Source organism: Mastigoproctus giganteus, chromosome 7 (assembly GCF_048544385.1).
Source record: "Mastigoproctus giganteus isolate SK-2022 chromosome 7, ASM4854438v1, whole genome shotgun sequence".
NCBI lineage: Eukaryota > Metazoa > Arthropoda > Arachnida > Uropygi > Thelyphonidae > Mastigoproctus > Mastigoproctus giganteus.
The window spans coordinates 152187450-152200473 of NC_143581.1; the positions used below are offsets into that span (position 1 = coordinate 152187450).

General features: G+C 37.2%; 1 protein-coding gene across 2 annotated transcripts in view; it reads left to right on the forward strand.

Annotated features, from left to right (window-relative positions):
- Positions 1-13024, forward strand: part of ERp60 (disulfide-isomerase A3) — a 133455-nt gene that overhangs the window by 100306 nt on the left and 20125 nt on the right. For both annotated transcript variants that reach the window (XM_090377946.1, XM_090377945.1), the window contains 2 exons: positions 4427-4619; positions 7881-7983. In XM_090377946.1, coding sequence (XP_090234072.1) covers positions 4427-4619; positions 7881-7983 — 296 coding nt within the window. The remainder of the gene's footprint in view (positions 1-4426; positions 4620-7880; positions 7984-13024) is intronic.

Consider the following 13024-nt stretch of genomic DNA (forward strand, 5'->3'; position numbering starts at 1 on the left):
AGTTGTTTTGGGCTCAAAGCAGACACTATTGTCCAAATCTTGCATGACATACAATTACATAAAATAAGGTGTTTGTTAAAATTTGTATAGTTAACTAAAAATACAGGCATACTCTGGTTAGCACTACCCCTTTTAGCATTGTTGCTCTTGCAAGATGGGAATCCTAATTTTTCTTAGAAATTAAAAGAAATGACAAATGGTATGTATATTTTTATTCATAAAGTCAAATATATATGTACAAAAAGTAGTTAATATTAACATTTTGGTCAAATTTCCAGTTCAAGTGACTTAAGACCAAACTGATAAAAATCATTCATGTAACCAATCAGTGCACTTCCCACATGTACACACTCACTTGCCAATTAATGCTTTCCACAGAGTCCACTCTTACCTCAAGTTCTGCCATGATCACGTGTGTACACATTCTTATTTAGGCAAAAAAATATATATATTTTTTTGTTACCAATCATGCCTGGAAAATGATCTAAGATTTCAAGTGCTGATAGTGTATCTAAAGTGCCAAGGAAAAGCATTTCCCTGAATATAAAACTGCAGGTATTGAGGCAGTTGGAAGCTGGTGAGTGTTAGGTGGATGTGGGTCCTTTTTTGAACTTAGCTATATCCACAATTAGAAAAATTCTCAAAAAGGATTGAAGATAAAAGCTTTAGCAACAACAGTCTACAAGTTGTATGCAACAAAGGTGACTCTTTCAAGGAGCCATTTGCTTGAAGAAATGGAAATGCAGCTTATTATTTTGGTGGAGGGCCAAACACAATGGAAAATGCCTGTAAGCCAACTGATAATAATGGAAAAGGCACAGAGCATCTTCAGATACCTTCAGGAAGAAGATATGTCAAACATTCACATCCAGGAGAGGTTGGTTTGACCTCTCCTGGCTGTGAATGTTCGAAATGGCACACTAACCTCCACAGCATACATACCTCTTAATAAAGCTGCTAGTGTGGACACAAAGGCAGCCCATGAATTTCCCTCAACTCTGAAAGCCATCATTAAGCATAGCAATTACCCTCCAGAAATTGTGTTCTTGTTTATGGGACTTTTTTGGGGTAAAGAATTCCATCTTATACTTTTTATCTCCCAAAAAGATGGAAATCTGGATTTGAGGTTGGAAAAGACAGATTAACTCTCTTACTAGGGTGAAGCACTTCAGGTGACCTTAAAGCCAATTCTTGTGTATAATTTGGAAATACCACAAACTATGAAAGATTTTAAAAATCGCATCTGCCAGCGATTTGGAAATCAAACAAAAGGCCTAGGTGTTGGTTGATAATTTCCAGCAATATTTTTGTCCTGTAATAAAGTGCTATTATGAAGAGCAGAACCTTGAACCAAGTGCATTTTTGGTGCTCAACAATGCCTCAGGCCACCCCAGGGTTCTAGACAGCCCTTCCTGTAGAAGTAGTTTACCTTCCATCTGATGCCACTTCATTATTCTGACCAATGGATCAAGGAGTAGTATCGAATTTTAAGGCCTACTACTTTTGCCACATGTTCAGACAGCTCATAAAGGAAACAGATGAAGATAGGCAGTTTTGGAAAAAATAAGTCATTCACAGCATTGTATATTTTACAGAATTGCCTGGCATGAAGTGACTCAACTTTGTGAATGGTGTATGGAAGAAGCTATGAGCAGAAATGTACAATGACTTTATGGGAGTGGACAAGGAACCAGTCATCAAAATCATCATTGAACTAGCCAGTGAAACGGAGTGAAGGATGTCAGTGTGGATGATGTTGAGGAATTACTGTAGTCACATGGCAAGAGTCTTACTAAAAATGAATTTCATGAATTGGCAAAGTAGTGCATTCAAAGTGAAACTGAGGATTCTAACAATCCTGGTGCAGAGAAAGAAACGCCAATGAGAAGCATCCCCACAGAATTCCTCAGTAGTAGCATTGCCACGATCTCCCAAATCATGGACTAGTTCACACAAAATTACTGACTAGGAGCAAAGCACTAAGACAGGTGTTCTCTGATTTCTTGCTATCACAAACTAATTTTGTGAGAGGAAACTTAAGAGAAGACTAACTCTTGATTTCCAACTTCAAGAAAAATTCTTCAAATGATTTATTCATGATATATATACTGTACTGTTTTTCAGTCAAGGTACACTGTGCTGCCACTTTATTAGGTACACCCCTGCTGTGCACACAAATGGTCTGTCCTACAATGTTGCAAGTCACATGACCACAGTTGTGGATATAAGTGCAGAATAACCTTTCTAGTATCAGTTAAGCATACAAACTGTAGCAAGAATGTGGAAAAGGAGTGATCTAACAGACTTCAAACGTGCCATGGTAGTAGTTGCAAGGGATGCTGGACATCTCTGAAACGGCAGTTCTCCTGAACTTTTCACGCACCACAGCTTCAAGGGTGTATCAAGAATGGTGCAACGAACAGAAAACATCCTTTCAACAGCAAGAAAATTGCTGTGGAAGAAATTGCTTCTTGATGAGAGAGGTCTGAAGGATGGCTAGAATTGTGCAAGCAAACAGATGGGCCACAATGTCTTGCATCACGTCAGAATACAACACTTAGTGCAACCTTGCACAGAACGAAATATCGCAACCAACCACTAGTTGCACTTTGTCACAAATTGGCTACAACAGCCGACTGCCACATCATGTACCTTTTGTTATTAATGAAGAACAAGGGAGCACACGTCCTGTGGGCACAGCAACAACAGCACTGGACAATCAAGAATTAGAAAACAGTTCGGTCTGACAAGTTTAAGTTCCTGGTGCATCATATTGATGGAAGGCTCAGAATTTGACAAAAACAACATGAATCCATGGACCCATTGTGTCTAAAGACTACTGTGCAAGGTGGTAGGGGAGGTGTTATGGTGTGGGGAATGTTTTCTTGGCACACGTTGGGTCTAATGATACCCAGTGATTGATATCTGAATGCCACATTGTTGCTGACCAAGTGCATCCATTCATGTTTGACAGTTCATCCTCAGTCAGATGGTTACTTACAGCAGGATAAGGCACCGGTGCACAAATCACTATGGAATGGTTCCAGGAATGTGACAATGACTTTTCTTTGCTGCAGTGGTCTGCTCAGTCACTGGATCTCAATCCTATTGCACATCTTTGGGATGAGCTGGAAAGGACTGTTTGCTGCAGGCCTACACCTGCATTGAATCTCAAGGAACTGCATGACACACATCTGCATGGTACTCCATTCCTGCACAGTGTTTTCAGCATCTTGTTCAATCTATGTCTAGACTAATTCAGGCTGTTTTGAAGGCTACTAGGTAGGTGTATCTAATAAAGTGGCAGCACAGTGTATGTTACAGTATTAAAATGTTTATCATATACAAATTATCATATTTCTCAGGTTGGAAAAAAAAAACAAAACACCTCCATTTATTTAATGTTAGAATGGCTCTGTACAGTGGTTTCTTTTAGCGATCCATTTTCTAGGAATATGGATTATACAAAGGTTGGCAGGATTGTTAATGACTGTCAGTGTGCTAGTGCAACAGGATCTCAAAGCTGGGCTGAGAAGTGGCAACTGAAGTTTAACATTGACAAATGCAAAGTACTGCATATGGGTAGAAGTAACCTGAGAAATGTACCAACACTTAGGGTGATAGAAAATGAAAAATACCTGGGAGTAATTGTGCAGTCAGATATGAAATTTTCTGAGCAGTTCAGTCTGGCTGCCAGAGCAGGTCATGGGGTATTGTCAATGATATACAGGAATTTTGCTAGTAGGGAAAAGGTGATTATCCCTTTGTATAAGGCAAGGGTCAAGGCCACACCTTGAGTACTGCATACAGGTCTGGAGGCCTCATTTTAGGAAGAATGTAGAGTTTCTTGAATGAGTATAGAGAATGGCAACAAGAATATTGAGGGGAATGAAGGGGTGGTCTTACCAAGAAAGGATTAAGTTCTGCAAATTGCTGAGTCTGGAGACTAGGCATCTGCAAGTTGATCTGATTGAGGTGTATAAGGCCTTGAATGGGTTGAGCAGGCTCAATTCTGATGGGATTCTTTCTCTTGCTCAGATTACAAAGGTGAGGGAGCTTAATTAAAATTGAGGAAAGACCAATTATAGAATAGATGTGTGGAAATTTGCCTTTAGCCAGTAGGTAGTTGATTGCTGGAACAAACTTCCATCTGTTCTGGTGGTGGAAGTTGATAGCTTAAATAAATTCAAGGAGGAACTGGACAAATGTTTAGAGAAAATAGATTTTTTTTTTGTGATCTACGTAAGCTTGCTTTCTTGCATGACATGCCTCTACTACTATATATCCTGAGCACTAACCAGGGTATGCCTGTATTTTAATTAGCCATAAAATTTTATGTTCTAATTGATAATGCATTGGTAATAGTGTTTTTATGGGATGTGTAAAGCTTGCAGTTATTTGTATGCATATGATTTTATTTCAATAGGAACAAATTATTGGCGCAACAGAATTATGAAAGTTGCACAAAACTACAGGGATAAACTGAATTTTGCCATCTCCAATAATGAGAAATTCTCAGCTGAAATCGAAGACTATGGCCTTTCTGCAAAAGGTGACAAACCAGTTGTTGCAGTTCGGAATGAGAAGCAGCAGAAGTTCAACATGAAAGATGAGTTTAGGTAGTATTTTGCGAATTAGCACTTAGTAATTCAATTTTAGTTCTATTTTAAGAGATTTATGAAAATTGCACAATTAAATTCTAGAAAGGGTATTCTATTAATGTACAAATATTTCTTAGTCCTTGATAACCAAGGAAGCCTAATTGCAGTTCATTACAAAACTAGGCTACAACCCAGATAAGGCTAGCAGAACATTCATATCCCACGTAGGCAGAATTTTTACAGCTTTATCATTCTGCAAAATGTTCTCTGTTTACATTATCATGCTATTGATTGTCAGTAACAGAGTAACAAAATTGAAAATACGAACATTAATTGCAAAAAATGAATGTTAAACATTCATAAATACTGCATTCAAAACCACATGCATAGCTGTACAATAGTATACTCTGCTTTAAGATATTAATCAGTTCCAGAGACACCATCGTATCGTTAAAATATCGTAATGTAAACCCAATACCACTGTTTTTTTGGTAATTTGTTTCAAGATCTCGGAAGTTAATTTTTGCTGTATTACTCAGCTATTTATCTCTAAAATGTCATTTTTAAGGTCACGAGCATGACCTTAAGGCCATATAAAAAGTCGTGAGCATGGTTTGTAAATTGTATTAGTTACCAATTCAAATCATTAAAATGCACTACACTTTCATCATTATCACATGGTTCTGTTATAAGAATCAATTTTAAACACATTTATGATATTTTTCTAAAGCACATTTCTGGAGGTCACTACCATAAAACAATTTGCACTTTCCGGTTTATTGGACTTTTCTGTTACTGCAAGCACTTATGAACGGGTAGTAAACTATCTTCTTGCATTTGCGAAAATACCAATAGCTGGAATTGTGTGGTTTTTTTACATTATTATGTTTTCCCCTTTACCGAAATCTTCAATCGTATAAAAAACAAATTTTCAGACTCTTCTCTTCATTGCTTTTTTAAGCTTTGTAAACTTGTTACTCCACGTGAATCAGGTTTAGTTACAAATTGTGTGTGCCGTTAAAAAATGCGTATGTATGCAATCGTGAAATTTATAATTAAAAGAGAATATCTTGGAAACAAATGCCTCTTGAAAAATTTCTGGAGACTCCTTGTGCAAAACAGTGCTGAGCCAATAATGAGTGACCAAAGAGTGTGCATTTAGTCTGTTGAAGAATAAACATTCTTTAACATTTGAGAGTCATAAATAATTTCTCTATGATAATTTGCTCGATTTTATAGGCTACGTTTTCACTTCTTTCGATAAATCAATCATTGTTTGAACAAACTAATTAGCTAGTTAATTTCATTGTTGAGAACGTAACCCCTATCTTTAACCTTATGTCTATGGGGAATAAATTCCTGCTTTACTTGTTTTCGCTTTACGAGCACGTGCTAAGAACGGATTAACTCGTAAAGTCAAGAACTACCTGTATATCAGCTTGTTAAATATGAAATGGGGGGGTCTGGAATATGACACTTAAAACCATTGAATTTTGCCACTAAAAATTGATCACAAAAAGGATGTGAGTGAAGACTGTTAGAGAGGAATCATTAACTTGTAGCATGCATTTCAAAGTGTAATAAAAATTTTATTTTGAGGTTGGAGAACTTTAAGATTGCTTTGATTTGAATTGCTCATATGCTACATTTAGTGGCTTGCCACCATGAATGTAGATTATGAGGCTGTTAATGTTAACCCATTTGAGCATGCACTGTTCATCATTTTATGTCTGTGGCCAGATAAACTTATTATATTGTTTTGATCCATCTTTCAGAAAAGAACTATAGTAAAAGGGTTGTCCCAAAAGCAATGCACAGTGCATGCATACTCCTCACTCCATATGCCTGTGCAACTGACATTTATTAGGATAATAATTCAAAGTTTAACCTTAATCTCAATTGTGTACTTGAAATGCACTGAATGTTTCTGTAGAGGTTTTAAAACTGGATGGTGATATTGCTTCAGGTCAGATTAGTTTCAAATCAAAAATCTTATCAAAATTGAACTTGACATGTTGAATATCAACACAAACTTATGAATTGTTGTGGAAGTGTGTGAGTACATTAAATCATTGCACAATTTCATGTTGGCCTCAAAGGTTTTAACAAGCTCAGACCAGTGCTGAAGACTAGCAACCTGGTTAGACCTAGAACACCTACAGGCAACACATCAGCAGTCATTAATACCACCATTTTGGAGAAAGACAGATATATGACCTGTGAAGAAACAGCCAGTGAATCTGGAATACAAAAAACAACTGTTCACTGAATTGTAACCGAGGTGATACAAAAATGAAAGCTTTGTCATCCAAAAGGACTCAATTTGCTATCAGGTGAATAAAAAGCAAAGTGTAAAGAAATTGCATTACATTTACTTGCATGTTACTGGCAAGAAAGTGAATAGTTTTTAAAACACAGTGCCATTGATGAGACACAGATGCAACTCTGAACCTGAACTGAGGTTGCAATCAACTCGGTGGAAGAATCAGTCTTTTTTACGTCCCTCTAAATGTCAGCAAAATTAGTCAAAGGTAAAACAAATGGTCATTAGTGAGGGCATTATTTTCATTGATCGTGTGCTGCTTGAAAGATTAAGAATTTTGAAGACTATTGTGCAGCATTGCTTCATCAGAAGCAGCCACAGGTGTTGGAAGGTGGTGTGCTAGCACTCCACGACAATGGTAGGCTTCAGATCAGTCTGTAAAGCTTGTTCTCGTCAGTTACAAGTGGGATGTACTATCTCATTCCCCTTTATTATAGCCTTTATTCAAGTCTGTGTGATTATGAATATTCCCCAAGCTCAAGAAACTTAAGCTTAGACAATATTCATATGTCTATTGCATGGACAAAGGTTTGTCTTTAGAAGTGCTGACTGCAGCAGTGACCAAATTGATCAGACATCTTAACTTTAGTAGACAATTAAAAAGCATTCAGAAATTACCTAAATATTGGGAAGCAGTCATAAGGCTTGAAAGGAGGTTAAATTAACAATTTTTAATTAAATTGTTATAAAATAATTGATTTTAAATTAATTGCTTTCCAGCATTACTTTTGAATAATTCTCATAATCTTAAGATACAAATTTTATTTAATGTTAATTTGAGTATATTGCTGTGGCATTTTATAGGTAATGTGGTCTCTTCATTTCTATTTGCATTATACATTAAAATTGTTTAATTTTAAAATTTTAGAATCAAATTTAAAATTAAATTTGTTTAATTTTAGATTTTCATATTAGCATAATCAAATAACTGGAGTTTCTCATTTCTCCATTTATAGTATGGAAAACCTAGAAAAATTTATACAAGATTACTTGGATGGTAATTTGGAGCCTCATCTAAAGTCTGAACCTGTTCCAGAAAGTAATGATGGTCCTGTCAAGGTAATTATTTTTATCTGATAGGAATGGATTAACTGATCAGTGTTGTCTGATCATAATACAGGCTGCTACAAATGAATTACTCTTCATTTTAATCATAATTTTAAACCAGATGTTTTCTTTGCAAGTTATATCATCAAGAAATGGACTTTGTACATCGTGATAAATAACATGTTTGTGGCTCATTTCTTGACACTCTTGGTTATTTTTGCCAGAATCCATGGTTGTTTTAAACTTTTAATACTTTGCATTGCAAGTTTTTCATGCCAGTTAATGTACTGCATTTGTACCCATGACTGCATGTTGGAGTGTATTTATTGCATTTCAGTAAATAATAATCCATATTGTTATTTACTGAAATGATGTGGAGTAACTAGGGATGCACTATTGGGTCAAGCAGATATGCATCTACTATATGTAAAAATCAATGTCCTTTCTGTGTTTATAGTGTTTTTGACTGCATTTCTGGCTGAGGTTTTTAATATATAAACATTCATAAGGTGGCTGACTTTAATTCTAGCCTAAAATATTTTAAAATGGAAAAGCAGTTAGTGCACTGCCCCTTCACTTATCTTTACACATAGTGGCTTCCTGTCTGGATGAATGTGTGCTGCTCAAATTTCTTATTTAAAATCTAATAAGATTCATTAAATTTGATTTTGGTGTACAGTTGACAAATTGTATCAGTCTATAAGCACTTCTGTTCACCTATTAATCAGCCATTTAATTGACTGCTATGTAGTAGTGTATATTCTGCAATAAGCTGTAGCTCTGCTTTCTACAGTGATATCTAAGTCTGTAATGATAGGATTTGTGGTTTGTTGATTGTCTCCACTCGGTGACATGCTATTTCTGCTGTGTGGATGTCATAGTCAGTGAGAAATTTAAATATATACATTACACCTAGGCTGGCTGTCAGTTACCCATTTTTGTATGTGCAAGTTGCAGATGAAATTGATCACTGCCAGTAAAGAACACTTTTACTACATTTTCTGATGGCGCCTCCGTAGCCAGGTGGGAAGGAGCAGCAGTGCGTAGCACACGCTTCTTGATTAGACCTGGGTTCGAGCCCGTCACCACCAAATACGAAGGATGCGGAAAGGTCAGGGAATGACCACCGCATATTCCTGGAGCAATATGGCCTTAGTTGCTAATGCTCCTAAAAACCAAATAAACAAACATTTTCTGATGATGCAGCAATGACAGTGCTTTAGAGGTTGGCACTCAGCGCGCGTGCGCACACACACATATATACATATATATATATATATATATATATACACACACACACACACAGGGTGGCTCAAAAATATTGGCACAAACGTTTAGGGGAGGATGGTAACATCTAAAGTAATGTGAATCGCATAGGAACCTGGAAACGTCACGGGGAAACTTCAAGTTGTGCCATTTCTGCGTTGCCGAGTGGGTAAAGTGCCTGCCTGGCAACCCAAAGGTCGCAGGTTTGAATCCTGCCTCAGGCTTGGATCAAAGTACTGCAAAAACCTTGGGAGGTGCATTATGGCCACAGAAGCCAATGTGCCAACAACTACAAAAAAAAAAAATTTCTGCTTCACAAGAAGCAGAAATGACACAAGACAGTAATTAGTGGTAAACATTTATTTGACATAATATTAACAATGGAGTACACGATGGATGCATTTCATGATGTTACAACAGATGCTCGAAAGTTCCACCATGAGACTCGATGCATGCGTGACACCGACGCAGCATGGATTGGCGGACACGGTCGAACACACCTGGAGTTTCTTTGACAGTAGCAGCAGCACAGACGAGTCTCGCCACGAGATCCATTTCTGTCTCCACAGGCGATTCATACAAGATAGATTTGAGGGCCCCCACAGAAAGAAATCAAGGCTCGATAAATCAGGTGAGCGTGGGGGTCAGGCAATGGGTCCACCACGACCAATCCATCGACGCCCAAAACGCCTGTTCAAATGGTCACGAAGACACCTTCCATAATGGGCAGGTGCCCCGTCATGTTGAAACCAAATGTTACGTCTCACATTTGCTGGCACATCTTCAGGTAACCCTGGTAGAACTTCTTCAATAAAGATCCGATATTTAGCGGAGGTTATGTGGGATGGTAACAGGTATGTGCCACATGGGGCACAACATTGCCCCATGTGGCAATGTTGTGCCACATGGGGGCGCACACCGTGTGGGGCCTCTGCTAATCCATACACTAGATTCATGTCTGCCAGCTCACAGTTCGTATATCGATGCATGCGCTTCGTGCGGCGACTACTGCTTGAATGAGTAAATCAGAAATTTTCCCTCTCGGGAACTGATGTACAGCACAGTGTACTGACTTACGGTGAAGTGAAGTTTCCGGTTATGGGTTCCTATGCGATTCACATTCCTTTAGATGTTACCTACCTCCCCTAAACGTTTGTACCAATATTTTTGAGACTGTTAAATATGCATAAATGGATGTGAAAGTTGCACAAGGTGCCAGTAACTATAAGGGTGAGAAAAGTAGAAAAAGAATATTAATATTCTAGAGGTTATGATGATTAAGTAAATTATGGACTGAATTGCCAAGCCAATATAAAGTTGGAACTGTAAAATAAAATTAGTACAACAAAATATTAATAAAATGAAAGTGGTCATCAGGTATGGGGGGTAACATTTTTAGTAAATGGTCTAATATAGGTAATGCAAAAATGCTTGATATGATGTCAGCTGAAATAAAGATCCCTGATCAGGGAGATACACCTGACTATGTATCGGGAACTGTTTCTATACTTGTCCTATTTACATCCTTTCACTAATCTACTACTATTCTTTTTCTGCTTTCCTCACCCTTATAGTTACTGGCACCTTGTGTAATTTTCACATCTATTCATGCATATTTAATATTAATACAACTTATATATACTCTTGTATCCTTTAATGCTGCTTTGCACTTTTAAGGGCATCTGTCATACATAATTTATTAATCTTGCATTCACTGAAACCATTTCATTGACTGTATACCTGTTTTCCATTTAACTTTTAAACATTTCCTTTAAAGAGTTTTTATATATGTATAAGATCTATAAGCAAACTAAGCAGATGAGAAAAAATAGATTTTTTGAAACATATCTTATGTCAAATACTCCAAAACATGCAGGGTAGCAGTAAAGGAAGTAAAAGAATATATAAATGTATAGTAAGAAACATTAATACAGGGTCTGCAAAGATGGAGAGGAGTACACAGTGCTGAACTAAGAGGGTGTAAAGGATAGCAGAAAAAAAGAAATGGGAAGTAGTAATGAAAAAGGTGAAATGTTAAAATCCTAGTACAAATATAAATTAAGATAATTAATGGAATAATTAACAAGCCAATAGGAAGAAATGGGACTATGGAAAAAGAAAATAAATAAAATTACAAAGGGGTATAACTGTATTCAGATATAGGTGGGCAATTATAGAAAGGTCAAATATAGGGATGGCAAAAATTCAAAATCTGAAGACAGTTAAAAAGAAAAAATTGATACATGGCCAGGCATTTCATCAGGGGACTACTCCTGACCATGTGTCAGGAACTGCATTTCTAAACTTGTCCATAGTACAAAAGGGGGGGGGAAACAGAAGTAAAGCCCCTGTTTGAATACTATCAGACAAGGTGTAGTCCCTGCACAGTGTAAATTAAAGTTAAAAATATAATATAATTGTATTGTTTTTCCACAGTCCCATTTCTTCCTATTGGCTTGTTAATTATGCCATTATCTTGATTCATAATCATACTAGGATTTTTAACATTCTTTCACCTTTTTCATTACTACTTCATTTCTATTTTCTGCTATCCTTTACACCCTTTTAGTTCAGGCACTGTGTACTTCTCATATCCATCATTGCAGACCCTGTAATGTTTCCTTACCACACACACACACTGCTGCCACTTTATTAGGTACAACCACCTAGTAGTGTGTTAATCAGCTCTTAAGCGGTGATCATCTGGCTTAAGGTGTTGAGGTTTGACTTACGTAGGCTCCACGAGAATGACTCACGCACCCGATCCACAATCTCATTGGTCACGCGCTTTTTCCGGTTTGTGAAACCAAACTTCCCATCTCTTTTAAAGTCTTATCCCACTAAAGAATGGATTTGGATGTGGGAGGATCCACATTCCCTTTGTGCATGCTGCCGAATGCTCGTAATTGATTGAAATTCAGCTAACCAAAGCATGAACTGCACCTTCTGCTGTGCATCCACATCTCGACTGAGGCAATAGCCAGTTTTTGTGCATGCGTAACTACTGGTGATGTGCCTGCACTAGTGACCCTTGACATTGTGATGAAACAAATCTTCGACTTCCTATCGACTGCACTTTTGTTTGAGAAAATATAAGGAGTGGTTATTGCATTATAAGCCGTTATTTTTGGATGCCTCTAGTCCGGACACCCTGTGTATAGAAACAGGTGTCAAAATTCAGTATCCCACACATCTTGAAGAGAAATCAATTGGCATCCTTATGAACTTAATGATCCTGATTTCGAGTAATGAAGTTCTATGAGTGGGCACTGTGCACAGAGCAAAATAAACTGTTTCAGAAAAGTCTAAGAATAATTGTATCTGGTTAGGGTTAGAAAAACATTTCACTGACCCAAAACTAACCATAACTGAATTAGTCCATCTAAGGAGCAGCGTGTTAACTGTGTTGTCTTATGGTATGGTCTTTACAAGATAATCGATCAATTTCAAAACACCTTGTCAGTAAGGGTGTATCTTTATGTTGCAGAATGAAATTTTCTAGCCATTCTCAGTGAACAGGATGAACATCCAAAATGGTTCCAGCAAAGTGGTGCACATGTTCACTACATATCTGTGGTCAAAGGATGGCTGGATAAAAGTTCCCTCAAGATTGGATTAAAAATGAAGACTGTAGAATGGCCAGTGTGATATGCAAAAGCAGCACAACCACAGAAATAAAAGACAAACTCCTTAAAAAAAAAAAGGTAAACTGCAGCCATTATCAACCCACTGCAGGATGGAAGCCTCCTCAAAAATTATTCATGCTGAGAGAAATGGACCATAATCT